The sequence below is a fragment of the Protobothrops mucrosquamatus genome, unplaced genomic scaffold, assembly GCF_001527695.2.
Source record: "Protobothrops mucrosquamatus isolate PMUCROS unplaced genomic scaffold, P.Mucros_1.0 scaffold782, whole genome shotgun sequence".
NCBI lineage: Eukaryota > Metazoa > Chordata > Lepidosauria > Squamata > Viperidae > Protobothrops > Protobothrops mucrosquamatus.
This window is the reverse complement of record NW_015387050.1, coordinates 320,797-333,590: the sequence shown is the minus strand read 5'-3', so window position 1 is coordinate 333,590 and position 12,794 is coordinate 320,797. Positions and strand designations below refer to the sequence as shown.

At 37.5% G+C, this 12,794-nt stretch overlaps 1 protein-coding gene across 1 annotated transcript in view; it reads right to left on the bottom strand.

The window, feature by feature from the left end:
* The window catches only part of SGK1 (serum/glucocorticoid regulated kinase 1), a 79,917-nt gene that overhangs the window by 26,259 nt on the left and 40,864 nt on the right, over window positions 1–12,794 (bottom strand). The window contains exon 3 of the mRNA XM_015818732.1: window positions 3,634–3,709. Within this exon, the coding sequence (XP_015674218.1) occupies window positions 3,634–3,709 (76 nt within the window). The remainder of the gene's footprint in view (window positions 1–3,633; window positions 3,710–12,794) is intronic.

The following is a 12,794-nucleotide window of genomic DNA, read 5'->3' as shown; positions in this document are numbered from 1 at the left end:
TGGGTAGATCCAGACCCATTTTGGTAACTAAATTTCTTACTCAGGAGACAAGTATTACACACACACACACACACACACACACACACACACACACTATACACACAGAGATGCTATGGCCACCCTCTTGCAGTGCCTGGAGGCTGTGGGGGGACAACAGGCTTCGACTGAACCCTGGTAAGAATGAATGGCTTTGGGTACAAGAGGCTCCAGGATCTGGGACTTTGTCATCTTTGACTCTGGCTCTGGCTCTGCCCCAGAAAGATCTGGACTGCAACTTAGGGGTTCTCCTGGACTCACAATTCCTGCCCGAGGAACAGGTGGCAGTCGTGGCTAGGAGAGCCTCTGCACAATTTTGAGTTATGCCCCAGTTGTGGGCTTTCCTGGATCAGGATTCCCTGTGCTCAGTCATTGAGAGCCTGGTCATCTCATAGTTGGACTATTGTAATACACTGTACATGGGGCTACCCTTGAAGAGTATTCAGAAGCTACAGCTGGTGCAGAGTGCAGCAGTGCAGGCAGAATGGCCCCAGTAACTCCACAGATCTGCGAGCTGCATTGGTTACCAGTCTGCTTCCGAGTGCAATTCAAGATGTTTGTGATGACCTTTAAAACCTTTTATGACATGGATCCAGGTTACTTGAGGGACCATCTCACCCCACTGAGATTGGCCGGTCCCATCGGTGCTAGCAGAGGAGGCCTGCTGTGTGTCCTGTCAGCATGAGAATTCCGGCTGGCCTTCTCTGCTGTTGCTCTTGCCCTCTGGAAGATCTTGCCCCCCCCTCCATTGTGAGGTTGGCTCCAACCTGCTTATCCTTTCGCAAGGGCCTAAAGACCTGGCTCTGTCAGCTGACTTGGGACCCTTGTGGGGGAATAGCAGAGGTTGACCAAGTAACAATTGATCCCACCTCCCCTCACTTTGTCCCTGCCCTCCCCATGTGTCTTTAGTTTTAATGTTGATTTTAATTATTCATGTTTTAAACGTACATGTATAGATACATATTTTTATGACTGTAAGCTGTCCAGAATTACCCTATGGTAGGGTGGCAAATAAAAGAAAGAGAGAGAGAGAGAGAGAGAGAGAGAGAAAGAAAAAGAAAGAAAGAAAGAAAGAAAAAGAAAGAAAGAAAGAAAGAAAGAAAGAAAGAAAGAAAGAAAGAAAAAAAAACTTTTTATGTGTCGGGGATTAGACAATTGACATCATATTTAGTTTCAATTAATCAATAGTGGAGTTCTTGGTTCTCTGTGAGCTTGGTTGTTTGTTTGAAGAATTACTCAACTAGGTAACATCATCTGCAAGCAAACAACCAAGATCAGAGAGCAACAGAAACTCTACAATTCAACCCTGAGCTACAGATATTTTCTTCTATTGGAATTAATCGATTACTATAATACCATCCTGTTAAAATTGATCAAGCTGCTAACAATAATAACATGCAAAAATAAAGATACCCTTGACTTTATTTTAAATAACATGCAGAAATATCAATCATCATACTAAAAAATCCTACTAGCCTAGGTCTATGGACCACTTCAGATCAATTTACTGTTCTGCTGTAATTTAATTTGTTTTTAAAGAAAGTTAGCTGTCCTGTGAAAGATAGTATCCCTGGGGACAAATTTTTTAAAAAACTGCATCAAATATCTAAGGATTTCTTATAAACAAAGACTTAATAATGTAAAGAAAGGTTAGCTTTTTCATTCAGATACAAATCACAGGAACCCATCCCCTTCAGCTCCTATCAACAAACACTGGTGTTCTTGAGACAATTGCTATACTTTTGGGGGAAAAAATGGAATTAAAAGCACCCAATTAAAATTGCCCAATAAACTAAATGGGCAATTATATAAGCCTTCTCTCTCAGATTGTCTAAATTTATTTTTAGTATTATTGTGCTTTTTCAACCTAAGAAGGTTTTTCTTCAATTTTCTCCATCTCTTTCCATGGCTGTTTTCACTTTCAGATCCCCCAAAACAAACTATTGCAAACATTCCTAAGAACCTGACATTCCTTGCTAACCAGACATATGACTTCCTCTGCCATCAGGTTTGCCAAAATTTTCTGTATCCAAATTGCATAAGCCAAAGCGTATAATAATTTTTCAAGCTATATTTTTATACAAATACTATATCATTTTGCTTTTCTGCCCACAAGATACACTAGACTAGATGATTAACAATATAAAATTCATAAAATAAAAATCCAGAGCTTTCAATGGAAAGAAAAGAGCCAGGCATTTTAAAGGCTTTTACATAAACTTCTGGAATCACAATCCAGTATAAACCCTTGAGAGGATTACTATTGGAGGAGGTGAAGAAAAGGAACAATAGAATCAGGGAACAAAGAGAGAAAAAGTGAGAGACAGAATTGCTTTGAGGGGTGAAAAAACTTTAAGTGGCATTTAAGAATGACATAGATTGTCTTGTTTTGAATATGTTAACATATGCAGCATGATGAAAAAACGTATTTGTGTTTAATCAGTGATATTGAGTATTCTAAGAAATTCCTGCTTGGCTGATTCACAATTTCATTGCAATTTAACTTTTGTCATTCAAATTCTCAAGTATCATCACTTTGGGATTATAGGCAAAGCAGCCTGAGGAACTGAAAATCCCTCCCACCAATTGGGCATTTCCAAGGTCAGATTTTATCTATTTATACTTTTGCATAATAGGTAACCTGTTTGTCCAGTGTAAAACAAAATGGGCCATTGCCACCTAATCCTGTTGCAAAAGATTAACAAGGCTACATATATGGAAGTTGAATGAAAGGTCAAGTCCCCACCATGTTAAACTTGAATCATGCTGGCTTCACAGACATATTCATGTAGCTTTCTTAGCAGCTATGCATTGGTTTGCCCTTCCTTCTTGACAGGGGTATTTTTATGACATCTCTGTCTAGCCCACACCTTGGTATTCTTGGGGATTTCCTATCTAAGTATGAAGCAGCCCATTCCTTCTTAGGTTTAAAGCCCAAGGTGTAGTCAGCAAGTGAGGCCAACTGTTGAGGATGGAAACTGGAATGGAAGATAATCTCCAAAATCAGAACTTATCATGGTTTCTATGGTATAAGCAACATGTGATGAGTTGATCACCAACTCATTGAATATGAAGAGGAGTTAGACAAATAAATGAATATTGGGTATTGGTTATACACTGGGGAAGAAGGATCTTAGGAAAGCAAGAAGAGTAGACTTCTAATAAGTTAGATCTCTGTTCATCCCGATATGACCCTTCTTCTGTTCTTTCTCAGGCAGAGGAATCCTGAAAACCAGTGGTTAAGATGTTAGGATAGAGTTGGAGAACTCCAGGCTAAACTTTCTCCTCAGCACTGGCAGTTCTCTGGCTAACTTAGGGTCAGTCACTCTCTTTTAGCATAACATACCTCACAAAGCTGTGGTTGTGGCAAAGGAGAGGAATCAATCATGTGCTGTGCTTAGATATAAGCCCACAATTAAACCTTAAAACCAAAAATATTAAACCATTGTCCAGAGGTTTGTCTTTCAACTTTGCTTGTGGTTGGGGAGTAACAATCTATATACACAGCTATGCATTTCTGGACTGTCGGAAGGAGGTAGTGTTTTGAAGCTTATGTTTTTACTTTCTTATGAAAGGCAAGAACTTTTCTATGCTTACCAGAGTCATCACTATTCCAGAAAGTTCTCTGATCAGATTGAGTCAGCAAATCTTCTTTGCCATAGAGTTCTTTTATCTATAAACAGAAAGAAAGAAAGAAAATAGAACTTATTGTAGAGTATTGTGACCTGAAAACATTAGAAACCCTTTCTATGAAACAAGGAAGTCTTTTAAAGAAAAAAAAGCATAGGAAGAAATAAGACCTGCATGAAATATAAACCTAATCAACCAGCATGGAAATTTTTTCCCCTATATTTCCTTCTTTGATTGATTTAAAGTTTACAGTGTTAGAAAAGAATCTTATTTCAATCTTACCAGTCTAGCTGTTTGCACATGCCTAACTGGTGTCCCTTTGGCAAATTAAAGTTCACTGTGTGGATTAAGAGAGAAGTTAGATTGCCTCCATCCTCTTTCCTTCCATGCAGCATAGATTGCTGGTTAAAATAAGTACTGTAATAAAGAGAGAGAATGGAGGCCTTTATTCAATTTCTCCTAAGATTCAGCCTAATCACCAGAGTTGGAAGGGTTGAATCCTGGTATCCCAAAGGAGAAATCCATGTTGTTAAGTAAAGATCAGAGAGCCTTACATGTAGGAAACTCCAATTATTGATTTTGTAGGGATTCATCTAATACAGCCATCTCCTAGCTTTCTAGTTGGGGTTGATGCACCACCCAGAGGGCAGCAGATTAAAAAGGCTATTTTAGTATGCATGATGTTTGTAAATACTAATGTAAAGTATGCATCCTGAACAAATGTCACATCCTGATAGTGGATGCTAGTACTAACCACAATCTTATGAGTGAATCCATAATCAAGTTATGCCTCCCAGCAACTTTTCGGTTCAAAACATTCCTGTGTGATGTTGCAGAGAATTGACTAAGCTGAAAGCAGGAGGAAGGCCTTGTTAGTTGCCTCAACATACTTCCTGCATTTACTGAGAATAGATTTTTGAATCTCCTGGGATATCACAGTGAACTATATTGGGCACACTTGTGTGAGTGAGGATGGGATCATCTTATGAATGGTGAGATGTATCCAGCATTTTATTTTGCTTTGGTGCTAGTGGTGTTTTTGATATAATACAGTCCAAGTTTGGTTCACCATCCCATCCCATCCCTCTCTCCTCCCATCTCCTCTCCCCTCCCCTCCCCTCTCACTGCAGTTTATATGACCGCCTATTTTAAACTCTGATAACTCTGACAATTAAGAAGCAATACACATAAGAAACCATACAGTAAAACCAATATAAAATAAGACCAGAAAAATTGTAATTCAATGATAACCGAGGTACAATAACCATGGCATCTCATGAACTAATTCATACATCAAAACACACATACCAAACTCCACCAACCTGGCCCTAACACCTGGGGAAAAGCCAGGGAGCTAATAGGGTTTGGCCCATCTGGCTCTTAGGAGAGAGTCCACCTTATAACTTAGACATGGCAACAGAGAAGGCCTGTTTTCCACCAGATGGGTTCTCCTGCTTTCCACCAGATGACATTGTTTTACAGAAGAGACTTGCAGCATGTCCTTCCTATCAAATAGGATAGGATAGGCAGAAACCACTGAAGAGAGATGGTGGTTCCATAAGAAACCTGGCCCTTTAAAGTGCAGTGCTATAAAGATGATAGCCAGCACCTAAAATTACACCTGGAAGCATATGGGGAGCCAGAGCAGCTCATGCAGCTCTAGCATCATATGGGCACACCTTGATGCATCCAATAATACATATGCAGTTTCATCAGGACCAGCTAAAGCTTTCCAGTGTTTTTCAAAGGGAGCATCAGGTAGAATTCACTAAGCCATTCAGGAAGTGACTAATGTCTAAGGGACTATGAACAGGTTCTCCCAATCCAGGAACTCAATTCAATCCAGAAGCGCAGATCATACATCAACTGTCTAGTGGGGAACTACCCTATTTAATGATGGATGGGAAATCTTCAGTTTTAGGAAGTCCCAAATCCCCCAATGATTCAGCCTTGCTAGAGTTGAGATATAGCTCGTTCTTCATTGTCCGGGTCTTCACCCTCTCCAGGTACTGGGAAAGAACCTTGTACAACCCAGGCCAAAGATGACACCTCATCCTGTGCTATTTAATGACCTCACTCAACAACTTCATGTGGATGTTAAGTAAGAGTGGAGTGGGAATTGAACTCTGGAGTACTGCACACTTCAGGGCTCTAAAACCTCTCCCACTCCCTCCAGGGTCCTTTGAAATTGTTAGCCTATCACCGTCTGAACAACTTTCCCCAAATAGGGAAGATTTGAAACTGGACAAAAAGTATTCAAGACTGTTGGATCCAAGAATGGCTTCTTGAAGAGCAGTTGGACTACCACCTCCTTCAAAAAGGAATGTACTTTTTCCTCCTTCAGTTTTGTCATTTAAAACACATTTGCTCCAGCAAATAGAAACCCTGTGTGGTTTTTTGTTTTTTTTATACTTCCCAAAATATTATCTAATTTTTTTAATATGGAAACAAAAGTAGAGGTAGGGATAGAGCTGCAGTGTTTAGATTAGGTTAAGTTAGTCTGGATAATCAGATGATTAAGTGTTTTCTTCTTTGTGATTGTCTGGTACACTTAAGCTCTGGCAGATTATGGCTAAAGCTGGTCAGATATTTTAAAGTGCTAGCAAGACTGGTTGATCAGAATTCCAAAACTCTGTGAGGCCTACTGTGTTATAATACATTACAAACAGAACCACCAATTTTCTAGGTTGATTCACCTTTGACCAACAGAAATACAATATAGTACAAGCTGGGACATAATCTACCCAAATGATTCTCATTTATGGAATAAGATTACCCAATGATTATTGAGTTAGTGGGATGCATTCCTTCCTGGAAAATGTTTATGAATTCATTACCACTACTAGCACATTATAATACCATACAAAAGAGTCTTTTAACTTACAAGGGGCTTTTGTTTTGGAAATTTCCTTAAAGCAATTTCCAAAAAGATGCCAAGTGTTTTATTTCACAAAACCAGATAACAATAGTCATAAAAACAGCTAACCACAAACTTCACAATTAAAGACTCCATCAGCAAACTCTATAAGGAATTACTGTACGTAGAATCCTCTCTCCTCCTGCCCGAAGGAAAACCTATAAGAAAAGGAGTATCTGTATCTTTCTGATGGAAAGTCAGAATAAAAATGTAATTAAGAAAAACCAGAGGATCACAGCAGCAGCCCAGCCATGCAAAAACAGCTGTTTTGGACAAATGGCTTGTTGGAATAATATGATCGTTGTCAGGCAATGAAATGCCAGTTGGAAACCTTGGTCTTGGCACTTAACTGACTCTTGATTAAGATAACCAAGGAAGGTTTCTTGCCAGAAAAAGAATAGAAAATGTAATGGGCATTCTACTTTGGGGTCAAAAGAACACGTAAAATCAGGTATTTTCTATTCTCTCTGCATAAGCGTTATGGCAGAAGCAACTTAAAAGAGGAACTGGAAATTTTGCTGAAGATTTTGGACCTCTATGCTTCAGCTTACAGGATTACCAAGGGTCAGTATAGTATTTACTGGGCAATTACAAAGACAATGAGGAACTGTTCAGAAGTTTTTTTTTTAAGCTGCCTTATATTATTAGACTTACCAGATAGCAGAAATATTTAATTGGAGATAAAGCAAGTAGGTACTGTATTGTCACCCCAAATTTGACTAATATTTTTCATAGCATATGTACAAAAATCTATTTCAGCTCTACAAGTAATATGCATGATTGTAATAGTTCTTTTCCAGGCCATGAAGAATAATAACAATTGAAAAATACTAAAAGTCTCATAATATAAAAACCCAGAATGCTGTTCTCATCAGGGGCAAACTATGTTATATCAAATGCAGAAAAGGGATAAGGAATAAAAAATTGATCATCTGGGTCTCCATTCAGATTCAATGGACAACTTTCTATTTAAGATCTTCCCACCAAACAATAAAGACCCTTGGCCAGTTTGGATAATCAATGTAACTGACAGCATTTGCATTTATTTGTTTGTTTGTTTGTTTGTTTATTCATTTATTTGTTTATGCATTTAATTTAAATGCTACCCTTCTCACTCTCCAAAGTGACTCTGGACAGCAGAAAAAAAATTGATACTAATATATTTGCTTTTGCATACAACAGTTGAAATAAAGTACTGGCAATATTTTGAATTCATGGATTTTCTATAAACGTTGCACACCTGTTCTAGCCAACTCTTAGATTAAACTGTTTTTCCCATTTAAATCATGCTTTAGACCTGGAATTTACCTTGCTTGTCTTGGGAATCACACTGGTCAAGAGTAGAGCAATGGGAACATAATCAAATAGGCCTCTCGCTGTTTTTTCATGATACTATTTAAGGCAACCATTTGGAAAGTCTGAGTTACAATTTAGAATTTTGCTTGTCCATCTCTGCTTCATTTTGGATGGCCAATCTCAGAAAATACTGCTTTCATAGCTCAGTAACTGTTTTTTTGTTTTGTTACAGAACTCTGCAGGATTTTGATCTTTTATCTGTGCTGTATAATGTTTAAATAAAACTGCAAAGAGTAATAATCTGAACATTTAATTTGAAAATATGAATGTATGCCCAGTCATTATCTCTCTGTCTCTTTCTCTTTTATTTAAATTCCAGTGAACAAATGCCTGAAAAAAGTAATGGACCAGATGACGACTTACAAATTGAAGTTCAGTCCATACCAAATGGAAGTGGAGTTAGTGGTTGGCTCATCTGCCATGATAAGAAATATTTAATCTAATAAAGGCGGTATTTCTCTTAAATCGATCCTTTCTAGTCTGACAGTGATCAAGCATATTTAGAACTGAAGAAGCTTCTTGGATGAGAAGCAGAAAGTCCAGTTACCTTTTGGAAAAAGCACCTTGGGAACAACCATGATCTGGATGATTGAGAATCTCCGTAGACATAGGGCATTTGTCGTTAAGAGGACGACTGACTTTAACCCTTTAAAATATTATTCATCTATGTCTTTCGGCACACCAATGTGACCCTACCTTAATGAGACAACCTTGCTTTTACTACTCATGCTCTGATAGTCTCCTGTTGGATTCAGTAATGAATATTGCTGAATGTTCAGTACAACTTATTACCTTTGAAAACAGTATGTGGGTATATGCATAATTCTCTATTTATTTATTTATTTATTTTTGTCATATTTATGTAGTGTATATCGGAGGTGGTGACCCTTTGAGAGCTGAATGCAATGAAATTTCATTTTAACGTAGGCTGATTAGTGTACATTTAAAGTGACAATGAAGTTATTATTCTATGGTAATTAGTTACAAATAGGGTTTCCAGGCTGTCAACCAGGAGTTGATAACTTGAAAATAATACAGTAGTGTTTTGACATCTATCTCAAATTTATATTCAAATCAAAGGATTGTTTTTCACCTTTAAAGGCTTAGTAGCTTAGTAGCATTTTTTTACTGCATACAGTCCTACATGGAACAATATATATTATGGAACAATCAGGAAATTAAAAAACAACAACGAGTAGATGATTTTTTTTATCTTTTCAGCTCAATGATTCAAGAAATTATAGTAAATCGCTCCTGATTTCTTGGTTAACACTTCAGCAAAACGGGCTAATGTACCTAATATGTAAGAAATAAAATAACCATTGCATTTATGCTGAGGATTCACCATGTTTACAGTTCAATAACTACTGGTTTCTTAAATTCTTCCTAACTACAGTTGGAAGTTGCGATCAAACATAGAAATACTGTAAGCATGCTAAACCCAACAGATTTCAATTGAATCTAAATTTATGCGTCTCTAAATCAAGAATATGGGCTACGGATTTTGTTCAGCCTGAAAAATGTTAATGAAATATACAAAAAAAAAATTCTACATGTATACAATTTTACAAACAAACTTTTGAAATGGTATTGTAGTTTTCATGCCTTTCATCATTTGCAACAAAACAAGAACATACCCTTTTACATTTTCGTTGACTATTTAATCACTAGAGCTAACTGACAAAATAGAAAGAATATAAATCAATGTATCAGTTTTTTAAAAAAAGACACGAAGAAACAATAGCTTTGAAATAATTGATTTGGACTATCTAAGTTGATGTAATATAATAAGGTTAATAGAATATGCCATATAATGAAAGCAGTTTTGTTTAATTAATCATAGCTCACCTCTGGAAATGAAAACCTTATAAATAATGAGTTCATACAAAACCACCATTAAATTTATAAATTCTAAAGATTTCATAATACATTTCTGTTTAACATATTAGTAGAAAGTGTTCACTTAGACAGGTATCCATGAAACATACTAAGTCATTTTTTTCAAATGGTGATTTCAAATCCTAAGACTCGGTTGTGTTCAACAGCTGAGGTTCCATCACCATTATTATCTTTTTAAGATCCTGATCAAAAATTGATATCTGGATCAGCCCTGAGCAACAATATCAAAATAAAGCTTTCAAATATGTAGGGAAGAGTAAAGTTTCTTTAATTTCAAATCTTTGTCCTGTGCCATAGATTCCTGCATTGAAATTTCTCAAAACGACTGTAAAATACTGATGGAGAATACTTCGATATTTGTGGAAATATTGTTTTTGAGAAACATGTGAAAACAGAACTTAATGATTCCATATTAATTTAATGTTATATAATGTTTAGCCAAATAATCAAAATCCTATAGGATGTCTTCAGATCAGACATACATTCCATTTGGCAAACATCTTCTGTAACTTTAATTGGAAATGTGTTTCTTGATGCATCTGAAAGAGTAAGTATGCATTATATACTAAGAACAGGGTAATTTTGACGTAATAAATTCACTGTCAAAAAGACTGAAAATGTCCTAACTGTACTTACATCTGCAATATTTCTTGACATTTGTTGAGATACGGTAGTGGTATGTCTGGTCTGGCTATCTAAAGTCAGTCTCTTTGCTAGCAATCAATGATCTTTACTTGTTTATGCTTACATTTGCTTAACCAGATCAATGTTCTCTTCTTCTCCACTTGGAAAAAAGTAACAATCACATTTATACCAGTACAATTTGATGCAGGATGATTCTGTGCAACTTATCCAATTCAAAACTGGCTTATAAATGATTGGGTACAAGTCACTGTTTATTTATATAATAAGCAACTGACCTACCATGTCTCCAATTTGAGTCATGCAACAGATTTATAGACTCCCCTTAATGTGTCATTTGTTCTGCTATTTACTACTTGCAGAGAGGAGGAGGAGCAGCAGCTGTGTACTGTAGAGTTTTATGTTGTTGATCAGACTCTCACATAATTTTATCCTACCAGTTTGCAGGCTGCCCCCCTTTGTCATTCCCTGTTTGATCACTCTTTTATGCTCTACTGTTTGGATAGATAAATATTATCCTCAATAACATGTCAGTCCATTATAAAGCCATGAAGGCATATCCTTAGCTTAAAATAAACCTCAGAATGCACATCTTGCTTCCCCAGTTGATTCTTCTGCTCCCAATTGATCCAACTATGCAAATAAAGAAAATTAAAAGTCATTTTTTTCCTTTTCAATTTGGGTCATTTTTTTCCCTTTTCATTTAAATTCAACACTTATTTAAATGGTGTTATATCCAGGATTGATTGCTACCATGACTTGTACAGTACAATGACTTGATAATAACCAAAAACTGATGCTGAATGTGGAGTTACGGAATCTAATAGCCTTTATCAAGGACTCCTCCTCAGCTGCGACTAGTATCAAGATTTTAATTCAGACTTTTATTTTTTATCATCTAAATCAGGGGTAGGCAACCTCAGCTCTTTTATGACTCATGGACTTCAACTCCCAGAATTCCTGAGTCAGCTATGCTGACTCAGGAATTCTGGGAGTTGAGGTCCATGAGTCATAAAAGAGCCGAGGTTGCCTAACCCTGATCTAAATTATGAATGGCAAGAAGACCTGCTTTCTCTGTTTTTACAAAATCCGCCAAAATGATAAGCCCATCTTTAAATGCCTCTCTAGAGTTCATTTCCTTCTGGAAGGTCTTTGGTGAGCTACTAGAAAGCATAGGTTTTAGACTTGAGACAGTTTCGGTTATGGGTTTAGTCTGAATATTTTAAGGATTCGTTTTAAAAAAGTATTTTAATTTTATCTGGGCTATGTGAAAAATAGTAATATTTAAAATAAAGAAAAAAAACATTCCTTAACTACAAGGTAGGACTCATTTAAAAACAGTAATTGGGACTGCAATTTCCATTGCTTAGCAATGTGATTGCAAAGTGCAATATCACATAATCACATTGCTTAATGACAACAATCCTGGGAGTCCCTGTTGCTGTTGTTAACTGAGGATTGTGGGTCATTAAGTGAGGACCTCACATGGCTGGGACTTGCAACCTCCTGCCAGCGTCCAACAAGCGAAGTCAATGGGGAAGACTTGAGAAAGTTGCAAGTCCCAGTCATGACAAGCCTTTCCTTAGGCAACTCAGCCTGGTGGGCAGGTGAGTGCTGCTTAGTCTGGGTAGGCAGGGGGCAGGTGCTGTGGATGAATGCAGGCATGACTGTGGAGGAGGTGGCTGTAGCAAGGCCCAATCACAGGTGGGATGGATGCTGTGGCCCAGTGCAAGTGCAGCTGCAAGGGTGCTGTGAGATGGAACAAGGATGGTCATGTGTGCACATATGCGTTATGGAGTGTGGGCAGAGGGGTGCAGCAGGCTAGAGATCCTCAGGATCTTGTACTCTATGGAAGGATTCCTCAGGAGAAAAAGGACTGACTTGCAACCTTGCCTGTTGGTTTCCCCATTGACTTTGTTTGTGGGAAGCCACCAGGGAACCTTACAAATGGTGATCACATAACCATGGGACACTGCAACTATCTTAAGTGCTTGAATCAAGGTCACATAACTGCAGGGATGCTGCGACAGCCACAACTTGAGGACCAGTTGTAAGTACCACTTATTCAGTGCCATTAAAGAACCAAAATCTATCTGCAGTCCAGTGCAGATGTGGGATGCAAACATACACGCGTGAAAGTTTTCATAAACAAGTAAGCAAAAGCTCTTGATCTTTCTAGCAATTATTCTGTCTTTCAGCCTGTTTTTCAGTCTATTTTGCAATGTGATTGGATCAGAGACTGAGATGAATACAAGCTGAGAGGACAGAACAGTGAATTCCGCTTTTAAGACTTACTTGAGAGCAGAATCATCCC